Genomic DNA, 16,518 nt, shown 5'->3' on the forward strand with positions numbered 1-16,518 from the left:
CCTGAATGGATATAGTTAACAACCTAATGTCCTTGAGTTGTTTTAAAGAAACCAGAACCTCAAGGGATAGAAACTGCTAACCACAAACATACAGATCCTAGACTGGCTGGAACAAGACAGAGGATTGAGATTTCTAAAATATCACTATGTTACCTCACCAGCAACCAAACAGAAGAGATCCACAAGCTAACCATGCACCCTGAGACTCTCATCTCAAATGCGGAATTTAAAAATCTTTGCCTGAAAGCCATCAGGGAGTTTGGGTCTTTTGGTCATTAACTGCCTGTTCTCCCTGCTTGTTGTTGTTCAGTCACCAAGTTGTGTCCAACTCTTCGAGACCCCATGGACTGCAGCATGCCAGGCCTCCCTGTTGCTCACCATCTCCCAGAGTTTGCCCAAGTTCACGTCCATTCCATCAGTGATGCCATCCAACCACCTCATCCTCTGTCACCCTCTTCTCCTCTGCCTACTTGATGCCCTGCAAATAAAAGTTGTACTTTCCTCCACCACAACCCAGTGTCAGTGGATTGGCTTTGCTGCATGTCAGGCAAGTGAACCCAAGTTCAGTTCAGCAACAAGTTCACAAAGCGGGGGAAAAAAAAAAAAAACACAAAAATCAGTGTGAGTCTGAATTGCACAATAAACTTATTTTATTCACTTTCTGGACCCAAACACTCACCTGTGAGTGTTTGGGTCAGTATCATTTCCTTTAAATGATACTGAGAACGTGGCTGGTAGTTTTAAAGGAGAAGGGGAGCAACTCTCATATTCTAATTTAGAGGTTCTTTCTTTGCAAAGTTTCTACTATTTAGTTAAGCATTTAAGGAGAGAAACAGGTCAAACCCCAAGGAGAGGACAAGTGATTGGATGGTTGGCCGATATACGGAACAATAAAAGAAAAGTCACCATCAGAGTCATACCATATAAGCCTCTTTCAAGGCAGCATTTCTTAACCTCAGTTTCCTTTGCTGTGAAATGGCGATAACAAAAGCACCCACTTCACAGGATCACTGGAAAGATTACACAAGGTAATACATGTAAAGCACTCAGGCTGTCAGTAAGCACTTAATCAATTTCAGCTATATTATTATAGTTGGGGTTTGAGACTTCTGAAAGGCTAATGAAAGCTACAGATCTCTGAACCCATAATTCTGACCTAGGGTCAAGCTCCAGGTCCATGGAGAGAATTCCTAGGGTCAAGCTCCAGGTCCACGCGGAGAAAACAAAGTTGATGAAGTTCCCAAATGACGTTAATGCTAAAGACTCAAGAGTCCAGAAATGAAGAAAGGAATGGCCTGATCAGGCAGAAGTCTTGAAAACAAAACATGAAGATGTGGTTATAAAATGAGGAACTAACAAACAACAGGAGCAAGCAACATTCATATTGCAATAAACATGGGAGACAATTTCATTAAATTCTGCAAATATAAAACACATTTGCATCCCACCTGTTAGTAACAGTAACTATGTTCAACAAAAACTTAAAAGAGCATTATATTAGCTTCAAAATTAGCAAGAGATATCAGTAGAAAAGACAGTGATAAAACAATCAAGTACCAGAGGAAGAGAGAAAGGCAGTGTGACTTGGAGAAATATCCCTAAACCTAACAGCAGGTTTGTATATAGAAATTTGTTCTCTCTTCTCCAATCTTCCCTAGCTCCTGGAGTCCCCACTCTTGGCGGGATAAACACTGGTCACTGCTGCTATTGCCCAGCCTTTCCCCTCTTCTAGGGAACCCAGATCGCTCACAACTTCTTCGGAAAGTGAACAAAAGAACGGAGATCAGGTTATGTTGAAGGAAGGAAGCCGATACAGAGTACCTAACAATATGGGAAGCACGGAGCCTGTCATTACCTTATATCTGAATCTGATTAGTGGGAAAAAGAGTTGGAAGAAGGGAATTGACAGAACGGGATAAAGGGATGGGAAAGAAAAGGGACCAGCTGGTAAGAGATGGAGGTTAAGAGAGTTCCAGGACTGGAGAACGCATGGGATCTGAAAGAGATCGCCAGCAAGGGTAGGAGGGGATGAAAGCCAGAGATGGGGACAGGAGGTGGGAGAGGGTACGTAAGGAGAGAATGGACTGTGCCGGAGCCTGAGATCCCGGCAGGAAGAGAGGACTGCAGCGCGCTTACCTTGCTACGCCCCCCGGAGGCGACGCGCTGCTGCGAGCTGGGGCCCGGGAAAGACTGGGAAGGGACGTTCAGCATCCTGGACCCCTGGCCCGGGCCTTACCCGGGGTCCGCCGCCCGACTCGACAGCTCAGCTCAACGCCTGTGGAGTAACACCTCCCGCTCCGGCTCCGAGGCCGGGCAGAGGCCAAGCCCCCGACCCACTTCCGGGGTCGTCCAGGGTGAGGCGCGCCATGACGCAGCACGTCGAGGCTGCGTGAGGCGGAGCCAACAGGACGAATGGAGAGCGGGCAGGGTTGGAACCAGTGCAAACTACGCATGCCTCATTCGTCCTGCACCCTGAATTTCAGCACTGCAAGGAGGTGACAGCTATTCTGTGGAAAGATTAAAGAGTGAAACTGTTGCTAAGCCTTGGTGCTGACCGAATCTGAGAATAAATTTCTAGAGATGCCTGTGAACCCAGAACACAACTGTCTGTCCATTGTTAAAGCACTACCATCACGCTGCTTGAAATATGGAATAAAATAACACTATTAAGGCATTTTGATTTGCCAGAAACTCTCTTTTAAGGAAGGCACCAATCTGTACAGAAAAGAGAACTTTTAAGAGCTGAGATGTCAAATGCAAACAGGCACTCCTGTGAGGTGCAGAGAACACTTAACCTTTAGGAACTCTCGCTAATGACTAGTGAACGAGTTGAAGAGGTTAGTAAAGTCTCGCTCTGCTCCATTCACCCACTGACAAGGTCTTCCTCATCTAACTTCCTCTCTTTCTTGAAAGATAGAGCGAAATGTAGACTAATGCAGCTTACCCCCGAATGTTGTGTTGCATAGTTAGCCAAGTTTAAGAGTCAGATAGGTTTAGTTTCATGGCAGCCATGAAATTAAAAGACGCTTACTCCTTGGAAGGAAAGTTATGACCAACCTAGATAGCATATTAAAAAGCAGAGACATTACTTTGCCAACAAAGGTCCGACTAGTCAAGGCTATGGTTTTTCCAGTGGTCATGTATGGATGTGAGAGTTGGACTGTGAAGAAAGCTGAGCACCGAAGAATTGATGCTTTTGAACTGTGGTGTTGGAGAAGACTCTTGAGAGTCCCTTGGACTGCAAGGAGATCCAACCAGTCCATTCTAAAGGAGATCAGTCCTGGGTGTTCTTTGGAAGGACTGATGCTAAAGCTGAAACTCCAGTACTTTGGCCACCTCATGCAAAGAGTTGACTCATTGGAAAAGACTCTGATGCTGGGAGGGATTGGGGGCAGGAGGAGAAGGTGACGACAGAGGATGAGATGGCTGGATGGCATCACTGACTCGATGGACATGAGTCTGAGTAAACTCCAGGAGCTGGTGATGGACAGGGAGGCCTGGCGTGCTGCGATTCATGGGGTCGCAAAGAGTCCGACACGACTGAGGGACTGAACTGAACTGAACTGAACTGAGGTTTAGTTTGGATGCCACCCCTGGGGTTAATAAATGAACAACCTTATGCAGGTTACTTTAATATCTCAATGCCTCATTTTCCACTTACACAATGGGTTTAGGTTTTACTTAGTAAGGATTAAGTGAGATGTCTGGCTAATGGTAGGCACTCAATAAATGTGACTGTGGCTCTTAATACTATTCCAACACATTAATAACAGCAGCACAAATACTGTGCAGGCAAACACCAGTATCTAATGCTCAAGGTCCATGTTGGTGATCTGGTGGGGTTTTGCATATCTATTGAGGAACACATACATCCTGAGAGTAGAATCCAGTGAAAGGAAAGTTTTCAAGAGAAGAAATATAGTTCTAAGTAACTCTCTCTATCCTCTTTCCATAACTAATTTTTCCTGACTCTGAAACATGGTTTGAACTTGTTCTATTTCAATTGCCTTGTTCTTAAAGTGCCTGTAAATCAATGATTGTAAGGGGGCATTTCTTAGCTAAGCAATGGAAACACTTGTATTTCAGCTACTTGTAATTGAAAAGACTGTATTTGAGCTAAAAGAATTTCATGATCATAATTACTATGTTACCTCTATCTACCATGCAAAGTGCTTCTGTTTTCTCTTTCATTAAAAAAAAGGATGTATTCTTCTATAAAAATTTTTTAAGCTAATCACTAAGAATTTCTTATTTCACTTCCCAGGAGAAAATTTTTTACATGAGAATATAGGACCTGGGAACCAGAGCAATGGAAGGTGATATTATTGGAGAATGTTTCCTATCTGCCACATTTCTTAGCTCCCTTGTGTACTGAAATGAAAAAATGATTATCAAATTCTGGCATTTTGTCTCCCCCTTTTTAGACTCCACTTAAGTAAGATGTTTTGTTTTAACTCTGGGGATCCCTCAGTGTGGTGCCATAAGTACTAAACACCCATGCTATTTTACTACTGAATTTAAGGGCAGCAGAAGAGTATTAAAGTGAGAATAACTTGACTCACCATTCATTAAAATTGCTAAAATTTAGTATTCCTAACATTGATTCCCAATCTTAATTATAGACAATGTTTACAATCTTTTTCACCATCTGCTGGCTAATACATAATAGTAACATGTGATTGATAACATAAGGTGATTTTCCTCATTACCTAATAAGATAATACACATCTGTAACTACAACATCTAATGGGGATCAGTAGGAAATACCAGATATTACAAAACTCAGTCTTGAAAATTAAATATTGTTATTCTTTGAAAAGTCATACATAAATGTTTTCAAAATTATAAACAAAGATAAATTTGTAATTTGAGGAAGCAATCTAAATTATCTTTTGTAAGCTCCAAATGTTTACAATACAATCAAAACACTTGTAAACAGAACCTATTTTTAAATTCCAACATTGTATTATAGTGTAGGGATAAAAAAGGCCCAACTACCATAGTAATTACTAAATATTTCATTTTATTAATAACTTATATACAAATAAATTAATTTTAAAAGGATTATGATACATTTGTACACTAATCTAATTTGTACCTACAAACTTTGAATGTCATCAAAACTAATCAGGTTAATTTTCACAGATCAGCTCCTCAGTTTCGTCTTCACTATCAGAATCTTCATAAAATGAAATTGTGGCTTGAATTGGAAAATTTTTCAGAAGAGCTTCTGCTTCTTGATATAAGTAATCATAACACTTTGATTTTGGCCAAAATAGTCTGAAAGAAGCAGACAACATAATATGCTTTATTTTTTTTTCCACATTCAGAATCTTTGTTCTCATGAAATGCTCAAATTTCAAGAGCTCCATATATTTATCAACTGATTTATGCATTTAAATAGAGTTTAAAATGCTGGTGTTACAGCCTTCATGGAGTCTATTTGATAAAGTATCAATAATTGATTCACTGTTTTAAATCTTTATCCAAGTTATACGTTGGATCACATTCACATTAAACCCTCCATGAGCTTAAGATCAATATTTAGATAGCTTACTTCAGGCATTATGGATATACTTATTCTTACAAAATACAGAAGAAAGTTTATCTTCCAATTTCCAAATTCCTTTGGGGAAAAAATGAATCCTACCATGACATTAAATATTGGGATGATAAAAACTTTATAAAGATGACAAAATATTATGCACCTTACACAAAGGCAGAAATTACCTAGCATCTTGTTTGACACTCAGACTTAGTTTGTAGATGTAGATGGAACCAAATCAAGTTTAGAAACATATAAAAAGCAACTTTTTCAAAAGGCTATCTCTGACCCCAACCTTGATCCCATCTCTCTCCCTTTTCCCCACCCAACTAAATTTGGGAACAGTATGTTGAGATATTGAAAATAATACTGATTTTGTGCAAATAATTTGCATGTAAATGTGATTACCTTAAAATTTCAAATTTACAACAAATATTAATCTTACCATCTGATCTTCTATTATTTTTCATTCAGGGGAAATAAAAGGATAAGGTTGCACCACCAACTAGAGTGCCTGGTATTTTAGTGTACAATAAATAGCCTCATGTGTCCAAATCAGATTGATTCTAACAAAGAGAAAATTTCATTATATTCAGTATGCTTCATTTTAAAAAGCAAAAATATAGGCAATGTAGTTGATAAATGTTTCTAGCCAAACAGTTAAGTTTATAAATTGGGTGCCTAAATAAGCAATATCAGTCATCCTATAAATATTTTAGTAATCTCTTATGCCAATCATAACTCATAATTCAAAGACAGATAAATCATGATCCCTATCTTCAAGAAGTTTATAATTGAGTAAAAAGAATCAGAAACACACAATAATATACAAGATAGAACTTAAAGAGAAATACAAAGAAATGGCTACATTAGTTCAGAAAAGAAATTGCTCCTAAAAAATGCAATTGATTTTCTAATGTGTAAAACTGTCAAACCCAAAGAATGTTGTTTAATTATTTTCACACTCTGTCTCCCCAGAATCTCTCACTGGCCATTTTTCTTACAGGGACTTTACACTTTGCTGACTTCTTCCCTGTTCTGTTTAATTCTTCCCAGTCAGGTTTGTGTACCTCTTTCTCTGTAGACAGGTTAGATGCTGGCCTTCCCCCAGCATCTTATCAAGAATGATCATCTTTCCTTTTTCACTCCTCCAGATGACCTGACTCACTGCCATGATTCCCCTGTTTATTTACCAAAGCCTCCTAAGTCTGTATTTCCACTTAAGAACTGGACTCTGGACCACTGACCTGTATATGCAGCTCTTTACTGGACAGATCTATTTGGAGGCCCCATAAGCACATGAAATATGACAAATGGGAACTCTGACATGCTATCTTGTTCCCAAGTTATCTTTTAAGCCTTAATTTCCATTTCATTAGTATAACATTCACCTGGTCATCAGCCACCAACCTGGGAACCATTCTGTCTTTTTACTTCTATTTACCTACCATATCCAATACATCATAAGCCTAAGCCTAATCTACTCTGTCAACTAAGCATTCCCCAAATTCACCCAGTTCCATCAATGCCTTAATTGCAATAACTTCCAGTTTCACTTTTGATGTTCTAACTAAGGCTGTATACAATTTCCTTACTGATTTTTCTGAAGCATAAATCTGATCACATTATTTTAATTAAAATCCTTTGAGTAACCCCCAATACCACCTACAGAATAAAGTCCATAAGTTCCCAATGCCATACACAGGAGCAGGACAAAAGTCTTGTACCAAGGTGTACAAGATCTGCTCTGGCTTCCCTGCTGGAGTAACCACAGCTCCACACACTCAAATGCCAGTTCCTTGATGCTCCCAGAAGGAACTGTGCTATTCTTTTTCCTCTCAATGTCTTCTGCCCCACCCCACAAGTTCTCCACTGGGTTAACCTCAAGACTCAGCCAGGTAATCACATCTACGATACACAGGTCCCTGACACTTTCCCACCTCCCCCCTCCTGGTAGAGTTAGTCATAAAATTGACCAAAGTAAACCATTATAACACTTCCAAAGGGCTATGATTATCTCTTCCCATGTTCTTCACTAGTGCTAGCAAAGGGTAGGAAATTAATCAACACTAATTGACTACTATGGTCTTCCCCCGGTGGCTCACATGGTAAAGAATCTACCTGCAATGCAGGACACCCGGTTGGATTCCTGGGTCAGGAAGATCCCCTGGAAAAGAGAATGGCTACCCACTCCAGTATTCTTGCCTGGAGAATTCCATAGACAGAGGAGTCTGGCAGGCTACAGTCTATGGGATTGCAAACAGTAGGACACAACTGAGAGACTAACACTTATTGACTACTACGTGCTATTATAAACACATGCACATTCTACAAACTTTATACAGCTCTTCATTTAACAGCTCTCTAAAGCAGGCAATGAAGACTTAAGCTTTCACCTGATTAAAAGCTACTAATCATCTTGCAGGAAGACTGACTTCCTGTGGCTAGGAACAGCAAACTAGCTCTTAATTGTTAGGTCAAATAACTTTCGATCGCTTTTACGGTCCTGTAATCTTTGGGATTTTCATTACGTTTCCATTTTCTCTTCCGTCTCAAGTTCCATTTGTTGATTTGTTCGGTTTGCTGTAAACCGCAATTGCGAACACCATTCTTGATTCTGATTTGCAAAAAAGAATATTTCCACTCAGCCTGGTGTGAAGCCAGTTTCACTCAAACCTTTTGGCATTAAAAAGAAATTGTTTCGCAGGCACAAGACGTCATCACTCTACTTTTACTAATGCTACCGCGTTCCCTCTTCATAATAGATATTGTAAAGCGCTTACTGAGTGGGCACTGATTAACCGTTCTTTAGGATGAGAGCGTGAACTACATTTTTCAACTCCCTGAGCAAAGGACCTCTGAGACTAGGAAGATAAATCTTGACGGTAGATTTTTCCAAGAGAGAAAAACTTCGGTATCAGCTGCTGAGCAGGGCTGTGCGAGACCCTTCCCTGGAGCTGCTGGAGCCCTTCGATGAGGCCTGTCACTCACCTGACTGGGTGTCTGTATTGGGAAAGCTTTCCTGAGGCGTCCGTTATTCCGGGGCCATCTGGCATCTGAGGGGGTGTAAGGAAACGGATCGCAGTTATCACTCACCCCTTTCTAAAAAACTGCAAACCCGGGCGACCAAGCGTTCCTCCCGTCGGCAGGGAATGTGACCCCGGGGGCTCAGAAGCCTCCCTCCCGGCTCGATCCTCGCGTCCCGGGAGCGGCGGACGCACTCACCGCACAGCACAGACAAGGCCACCGGTAGGGCCACCTGCTGGTGCGATAATACGCCAGGGGCAGGCCAGGCGCGCGTCTCCCCGGGGTCCCGCGTACCCTGCGCGGGTCGATCAACGGAGCCCCTGGGAGGCGCGGCCCGCCACGCGCGGTTCACTCACCGCCTCCACGGCGTTGTGCGGCGCCTCCTGCTCCTTCTCTCCTCCGTCGTCAATCCACGGTCTCCAGAAGACTGCGGATCTGCGAGGTGGGGAGCACAAGACGCGCAGAGAAGATGCGAACCTAGACCCAGGAGACCTGACCGCAGCTGAGCCAGGGCAGGGTGGGTGTGGGGCTGGAAGATCCGAGGGGAGGAGCCGGGAAGGGGCAGGCGGGAGGGATGGAGCGGGGTAAGCGCGAGGCGGGGCCAAGGCGTTGTACCCGGAGTCCGCGCCCCTGTGCTGCATCAGAAGATCTGGAGCTGGCGGCGGGCGACAGAGGTGCACGCACTGGCCGCTTCTGCTCTCCGTACGTTTCGCGATCTCCATGGACAGGCTGGCCCCTGGCACCCACCTGGCCCGAACGCAAAGCTTTATATAGCCCCCGGGTCCCGGAGCATCTTTACACGCTCGCTCCCTGTCTCCCCTGCTGGCGGAGTAAACAAAAAGGCTGCGCGTGAAGGCGCAGCGGCCCGAACCCCGGGGACGAACGCGTGCAACTCCCAAATGGCCTGGGAAGCTGTTTTGCCAAGCGATTGTTAATCACTCTTTCACCCTTGGCTGCGGGGGTGGGGTGGGATACAACATTCCTCAGAGCATCCAATTTCCAAGTGATGAGGCTAGGAGGGGTTAAACCTAAGCGATTCTACACGTTTTGTGTATTTCTGCAAAAAAGGCCAAGTGGCAGGTCATTGCTCCACGTCCCATGGCTTTTGGCCTTCGGCAAATGCCACTGGCTCTGGACTCCTTAGGAAAGGAATATTGGTTGGTTTTTTGTTTTTTTAGTTCCTTGTTTCTTTTTTAAAAAATATATTTTAAAACGATTTGTTTGGCTGCATCAAGTGGTAGTTTCAGCGTGTGGGATCTAGTCTCCAGACCAGGGATGGAACCGGGTCCGCTTGTATCCGGAGCCTGGCTTTGCAGCCATTGGATTACCAGGGAAGTCCCTTGTTTGTTTGAACCTAGGAAGTCCTAGGTTCCTACATCTGCCTATTATTATTTGAAGATGAAAGAGTTGCAAGAACTGAATTATAAAAGGCATGTTCCGACCTAGAGGACCAGAGAGTGGAGTCATAGGATTTGGGCCTAGAGCTCTTCCAACATCTTATCAGTGTCCTCCAAAATAAGTCTTGAGTGTCATCTATACAATTCTGTCACTCTTGGAATTGTGCCACTCAATGATAATTAGCAAATTCTTTTGTGGTTGATGGTTGTGTGTAGAATAATAATGAAGTCTTAAAAGTTATAATGTAGAACCAGTTAATCAACCCCTCTGTGCCTGTGTCTCTTATTTAAGTTACTTCTTACTTATCATAGAGGTCCATGAAACTTGTCATAATTTTTGTTCAAAATAGCTGAACTTCCTCTTGAAAGTTGTAGAGAAAAACCCCAAATGTAAACTGTAATGTTTCTGCTATTCATTCAATTACTGTGTAGGAAAGAAATCCATCCAATTAATACCCAAGAACCTATAATGACCTACCTGTCAGAAAGGTGAAATAGGGTTTGCTTCAGATAATGAAATCAGTAAGGATAGGTATCTAATGCATGTTTCAGTGCCCTAGATTTACTGTTAGGCTAAATAAAATAAAACTTACAGAATAGTTGCTACAGTGCCTGACACACAGTAAGCTCTCTATAAATTTTAAGTTATATAAAAAATGTAACCCTTAGCAGATGCTAAACTATCTGAGGAAAAGGCTTATCATTTCCATTTTGTAAACATCTTTTAGGGTGTCTGTAATGTGCTAAGTTCTGTGTTTTCCATATATTATTGCAGTAAGATAACCCCCTATTCTCAAGAGGATTACAGCCATGGCCATCTATGGCTATCACAGTGGCTGTATGAGCAAAGGTTTTTAAAAATTGCCACATTCAATAGCAAAAGCACATTTTAAGCCAAGAAGTAATATCAGGAGAGAATTGATGTGCGTCAAAACTAGAAAACCTTCTTAAAGTAAAAGAAACCAAAATTGGGATTTCAAGAAGGATCAGTTGAGGACTAATGGACTGTGTGTGTGTGTGTGTGTGTGATGCAAGAGTGGAAGGACCAGTGCTTCACGGGGTTAGGTGTTGCTGGAGCAGAGATGCGGTTGAGGAGAGTGAAAAGGCCTGGAGTATTAAGAGTCTAATATACCATGACAAAGCATTTCAGTGTTATTCTGTAAGCACTGGTGAGAGATTTTAACAGGAGAGTGGAATAAACAAAGTTTGTTTTATAAAAGTTACTCTGATAGCCATATGGACTTAGGGAAGCCTGATCCTAGAGACAAGGAAATCATTTACAAACTCACTGAAATAGTTCAGGCAACAGATAATGAGAAGATGTATACTAAGGATGGAAATAAAAGAAAATATTTGAGGGATACTTGGAAACTGAATCTATAGAACTACCTGAATCAGGAATGTGGGTGGACATGAACGTGAAATCTAGATATGCTTCCAGGTGCCTAGCCTGCTTGAGTGGGTAGATATTGATGGCTCAGAAAACACAAAGAAAATGGAATAGAGGAATAAGAGCAGGTGAGAAGAGCATGTTCCTTCATTCTGTTAATAGTGCTCAGGGAAACAGCAATGAATTTGGTTTTGGATTTTGAATCAGTTAGGCCCAGCTGATCCAGACAGCAATAACAACAAACTCCAAAAAATATTAGAGGTTTATTTCTTACTCAAGTCATATATATATATATATATATATATATATATATATATTTGATGAGAGATTGACACATCATCTTCACTTAAGGATAAAAAGTTTGGAGCCTATTTCCTCTGGAAAATTGCCACTTGGCATAACAGGGGGAAGGGAATAAAATTAATAGATTTTAGAAGGCTTAGGAACACATACATTGAGCAGATATCTAGAGGACAACCAGAAATATGATACCTGGAGTTTAGTGGAGAGTTTAAAGATATAAATGTAGGAATCATTTTAAAAAAGAAAAAGAAGTAGAAATTAAAATGATAGGAATTGATTAGTTTTCCCATGGAAATTTTGTAAGTTTGAGACCAGGACCAAAGACAGAGCTCTGAAAAGCAAAATGAGAAGATATGCAAAAAATAAATGAAACAAAATGAAAAAGAACAAACACTTGCTGTACAAGAATGGTGAAGGTGGCAGAAGGTACATTACTAGAACAAGGTGTAATGGAAACACAGGAGGAAAGCATTCCAACAAAAAAGGAAAGATCTGAGGTATTAAGTGATACCAAGGGGTTTATAAGTGACTTTAAAACAACGTATTAAGTGTATGGAGGTGGAAAATTCTTTTTACAGTAAGTTGAGACATGAAGAAATAAAAACTGTGAGATGATGTTACCATTTTACAGGGGATAAAAAGAGAGAAGGGAAAGGCTGAATCAGTGGAGGGATTTTGGTTTTGGTGTGTAAGAGACAGGAGAATGATGGTAAGATGAAGAGAGGAAGCAGGGAAGGAGAAGCATCTACAAAGAGAAAGCACTGGACCTGATTGATAGCTCATGGTCCTTTAGGGGGAAGGAAACAAGGAGATCAATAGCCCTCGGGAGGATTTTCATATGATTGGAGAGTATGTTTCAGTGATAACAGTAATCCAGGCCTGGGAACAAATCAAGAAAGCAAATTTAATCAAGGGGACTAGAAATGGTGTGGGGAAGGGTTGGTATATTGTGATGATGAGAAATAAATCCTAGAGGACTTCAGTTGTCTTAAAACGGCGAAGAAAATAGGAATAAATTCCTAGAAGGAAAAAAGGAAGAATCAATGATAAATAAATATTTAAAAAAGAATATAGGGCAAGATTTATACTTGATAAAACTTAGGTAAACTGAGAAATAGAAATATGGATTATTAGAGCTACAGGATCATAAACTTTCCATTTATACATTTATTCCATTTATGCCACCTATTAATACAGACATTATTATACAGTGAGATTATACAGTACTTATGGCAGAAAGTGAAGAGGAACTGAAAAGCCTCTTGATAAAAGTCAAAGAGGAGAGTGAAAAAGTTGGCTTAAAGCTCAACATTCAGAAAACGAAGATCATGGCATCTGGTCCCATCATTTCACGGAAAATAGATGGGGAGACAGTGGAAACTGTCAGACTTGATTTTTGGGGGCTCCAAAATCACTGCAGATGGTCACTGCAACAATGAAATTAAAAGACGCTTACTCCTTGGAAGAAATGTTATTAAAAAAAAAAAAAAAGAAATGTTATGACCAACCTAGATGGCATATTCAAAAGCAGAGACATTACTTTGCCAACAAAGGTCCGTCTAGTCAAGGCTATGGTTTTTCCAGTGGTCATGTATGGATGTGAGAGTTGGACTGTGAAGAAAGCTGAGTGCCGAAGAATTGATGCTTTTGAACTGTGGTATTGGAGAAGACTCTTGAGAGTCCCTTGGACTGCAAGGAGATCCAACCAGTCCATTCTGAAGGAGATCAGCCCTGGGATTTCTTTGGAAGGAATGATGCTGAAGCTGAAACTCCAGTACTTTGGCCACCTCATGCGAAGAGTTGACTCATTGGAAAAGACTCTGATGCTGGGAGGGATTGGGGACAGGAGGAAGAGGGGACGACAGAGGATGAGATGGCTGGATGGCATTACCGACTCGATGGGTGTGAGTTTGAGTGAACTCCGGGAGTTGGTGATGGACAGGGAGGCCTGGCGTGCTGCGATTCATGGGGTTGCAAAGAGTCGGACACGACTGAGCGACTGAACTGAACTATCTTTCTCTATCTGACTTATTTCACTTAGAAAAACTTCCTCAAGGTGCATTCATGCTGTTGCAAATGATGGGATTTCCTTCATTTTTACAGTTGCTCATTGAGAGGTTTTTTGACTACTGATTCATCTTCTTTTTTAATAGTGGTTCTGCTCAGATTTTCTATTTTTTCATGATTCAATCTTGGTAGGTTGTATGTTTCTAGGAAATTATCCATTCTAAAATATGTGCTTTATATAACATATCAATATGCTTTCCATAAAACATCAGTGAGAATTAAAGTTAGAATGAAAAATATAAAAACCTTAATTCCTTCAACAAATATTTATTGAACACCCTCTGTGTGCCAGACACTTCTAGCAACTCAGGAGATGTCAGTGGACAAAACAGACAAAATTCCCTGCCTTCAAGGAGCTTATATTCTAACAGACATCTAAGCTACAAGCTTTTATATTTTACCTTAAATAGATATTATAAATTCACCTTATACATGGTACATGTGGACTCAATATGCTTTTTAAAAAAAATCTTTGGATTTATGAATGACTACAGGATGAAAGAAAGCGGGCATGTCCTGGAGAAAGGATACTAGGTGAGAGTCACTGAGTAAGAAGTATGGAAAAAATTGAGACCACATTAGAAAAATGGACAAGAGCTTCTGTCTAATCCAGAAAATAATAACCAAAAAAAAAATAAAAATTAGACCTTGAGCTAATTTCCCATTTTGAATGTGACCTGATGTTTCCCTGCTCTTTTTGATGGACAGGATGACCTCAACTTGGGCATGACTTACTCTCCACTTAGAGACTGAGGTGAGAAGCTGCCATGTGCAGGAATGCAGGGAAGATAGGGACTCACAGCTGCTGCTGCCACCACATGCCTCCTGAGTGAGACCTGTTTGCTTGTTCAAAAGCAGGGCCAGTCTCAGTTCTTATATATCCTCTCTTTTTTAAATTTATTTTTTAACTTCTTATTTTATATTGGAGTATAGATTATTAACAGTATGATAGTTTCAGGTGGACAGCAAAGGAACTCAGCCATACGTATACACGTATCCATTCACACCTGAATTCCCCACCCATCCAGGCTGCCATATAACATTGAGCAGAGTTCCCTCTATTATAGTCCTTGATGATTATCCATTTTAAATATAGCAGTGTTTATACATCCCCTCTTACCCATGATTTTATGAATATTACTTTTTAAAATTATAATATCTCTCTGCTTAGCTAGACTCTTTTGTAAAAGATTGTACATACAAAATGCTCCTTTCTGAGAAAAGGATTCATTTGTGTGTGAATGCCAACAGAATCAAACTTGTTAACATTTTGGTATTTTATTTCAATTATGTAATTACGTTTTCACACATAAAACCTGTGAAAAAGGCAGTATAAAACCCTGAACAGGAGGGAGAGGAGAGGGAATTTCAAAAGGGAGGGGATATATGTATACCTATGGCGGATTCACGTTGAGGTTTGACAGAAAACAGAGAAATTCTGTAATTATCCTTCAGTAAAAAATAAATTAATTTTAAAAACCTGAATATAAATATGTATGAGAGATCTTTTTGAAGAGATGTTAATTTTTTCAATTTGCTTACTTTATTTATGGTTAATGAAATATGATGTATCAATAGCTTTAAAGATCTAAAAGGTTATTCTTTGTAGAAAATTGTTTCATCCCCACTCTGAATTATGTACAATAAAAAACTGTTAATGTTGTTGTTGTTTAGTCAGTTAGTCATATCTGACTCTTTTGTGATCCCATGGACTGTAGTCTGCCAGGCTCTTCTGTCCATGGGATTTCACAGGTAAGAATACTGGAGTAGGTTGCCATTTCCTTCTCCAGGGGATCTTCCCGACCCAGAGATCAAACCCACATCTCCTGCATTGCAGGTGGATTCTTGATCACTGAGCCACTGGGGAAGCCCCAAAATTGTTACTAGCAGTATATATTTTCTAAAGCTAAATTTTGTATTCATAATCTTAGTAACACAGAAAAGATTTATCCCTTACTGTTTGGATGGATATGAAGCAATATACATTATGGATATGAAGCAGTATACTTTATGATGGAAGTGCATTAAAGAATGGCTTCCTAATCATACTGAGCTTGGACTTGAGGAACTAAACAGTACAGTCAAAATCAAGCCTTTTTCTTAATCTATTTTTTTTTTTTTTTTGGCTGCATCACACAGCAGGTGGAACTTCCCTGACCAGGAATCAAACCTGTGCCCCCTGCAGTAGAAGCACAGAACCCTGATCACTGGACCACGAGGGAAGTCCTCAGGCCTATTTAGATGTTTCTGATAGGCTGGTTTTTAAAAACATGCATCTTTGGTAGAAAAAGTGATTGTTAGGATGGCTGTGATCACTTTAGAATGTATTTTAAAGCAGACATTTTATTTATACGGTCTCTGGACAGTTCTAGGTATTTTTATTGCAGTGATCTCCCTGAGGTTCCACCTGAATGGATCATCCATAGCAATCAGATCAAGTTATTTAGAGGAGATTGTGCTGGGTCTGTAGTAAGGACATAGGCCTCCAAAGCATCAAGTGCAATGACAGGCTATCTGCGAGGTCTTTGTCAGCAAGGTCTCTACTACTGCTGATTTGCCAGAACTAAGACCTCACACAGAGGCCATTATAAAAGGAGCTTTTATAATGAGTCACCCTAACTTGAGATAGATCCAAAGACCAAGCCAGTGTGCTCAAGTAGCTAGGAATTTTATTTTGCATTATTAGAAAGTCAAACACATGAAAGTATTCTAAACTCAATAGTAAGCTAAAATTCTCTTTTTTCCTTTACAGTTGAATTGGCACTTCTATGATCAACATTTTATGTCAA

At 40.5% G+C, this 16,518-nt stretch overlaps 2 protein-coding genes across 4 annotated transcripts in view; both read right to left on the reverse strand.

Moving 5' to 3' along the window:
• LOC133254002 (cytochrome b5 reductase 4) overlaps positions 1-2,366 on the reverse strand; it is a 114,758-nt gene extending 112,392 nt beyond the window's left edge. For both annotated transcript variants that reach the window (XM_061427925.1, XM_061427924.1), the window contains exon 1: positions 2,137-2,366. In XM_061427925.1, the coding sequence (XP_061283909.1) occupies positions 2,137-2,211 (75 nt within the window). In that variant the 5' untranslated portion in view covers positions 2,212-2,366. The remainder of the gene's footprint in view (positions 1-2,136) is intronic.
• Positions 2,367-5,002: 2,636 nt separating this feature from the next.
• On the reverse strand, positions 5,003-9,551 carry RIPPLY2 (ripply transcriptional repressor 2). 2 transcript variants are annotated; one of them, XM_061427927.1, is made up of 3 exons: positions 8,929-9,551; positions 8,537-8,601; positions 5,003-8,162 (listed from the first exon to the last, which is right to left on the reverse strand). In XM_061427927.1, exons 1-3 carry the CDS (start codon positions 9,292-9,294, stop codon positions 8,018-8,020), a joined length of 576 nt encoding a protein of 191 aa, XP_061283911.1. In that variant the 5' UTR covers positions 9,295-9,551; the 3' UTR covers positions 5,003-8,017. The 2 variants fall into 2 exon arrangements, with proteins under 2 accessions (XP_061283911.1, XP_061283910.1); XM_061427926.1 differs by having other exon boundaries at positions 5,003-5,280; positions 8,929-9,511.
• Positions 9,552-16,518: the final 6,967 nt, after the last annotated feature.

Source organism: Bos javanicus, chromosome 9 (assembly GCF_032452875.1).
Source record: "Bos javanicus breed banteng chromosome 9, ARS-OSU_banteng_1.0, whole genome shotgun sequence".
Classification (NCBI taxonomy): domain Eukaryota; kingdom Metazoa; phylum Chordata; class Mammalia; order Artiodactyla; family Bovidae; genus Bos; species Bos javanicus.

Bases quoted from the DNA above. Each gene is read 5' to 3' on its own strand.
- RIPPLY2 (XM_061427926.1), bottom strand. From the start codon at position 9,294: ATGGAGATCGCGAAACGTACGGAGAGCAGAAGCGGCCAGTGCGTGCAC. The intron at 8,602-8,928 runs GTGAGTGAACCG...ACACCCCCTCAG, and splicing joins CGCACAACGCCGTGGAGGCG to ATGCCAGATGGCCCCGGAAT. The intron at 5,281-8,536 runs GTGAGTGACAGG...TGCTTCTTTCAG, and splicing joins CAATACAGACACCCAGTCAG to ACTATTTTGGCCAAAATCAA.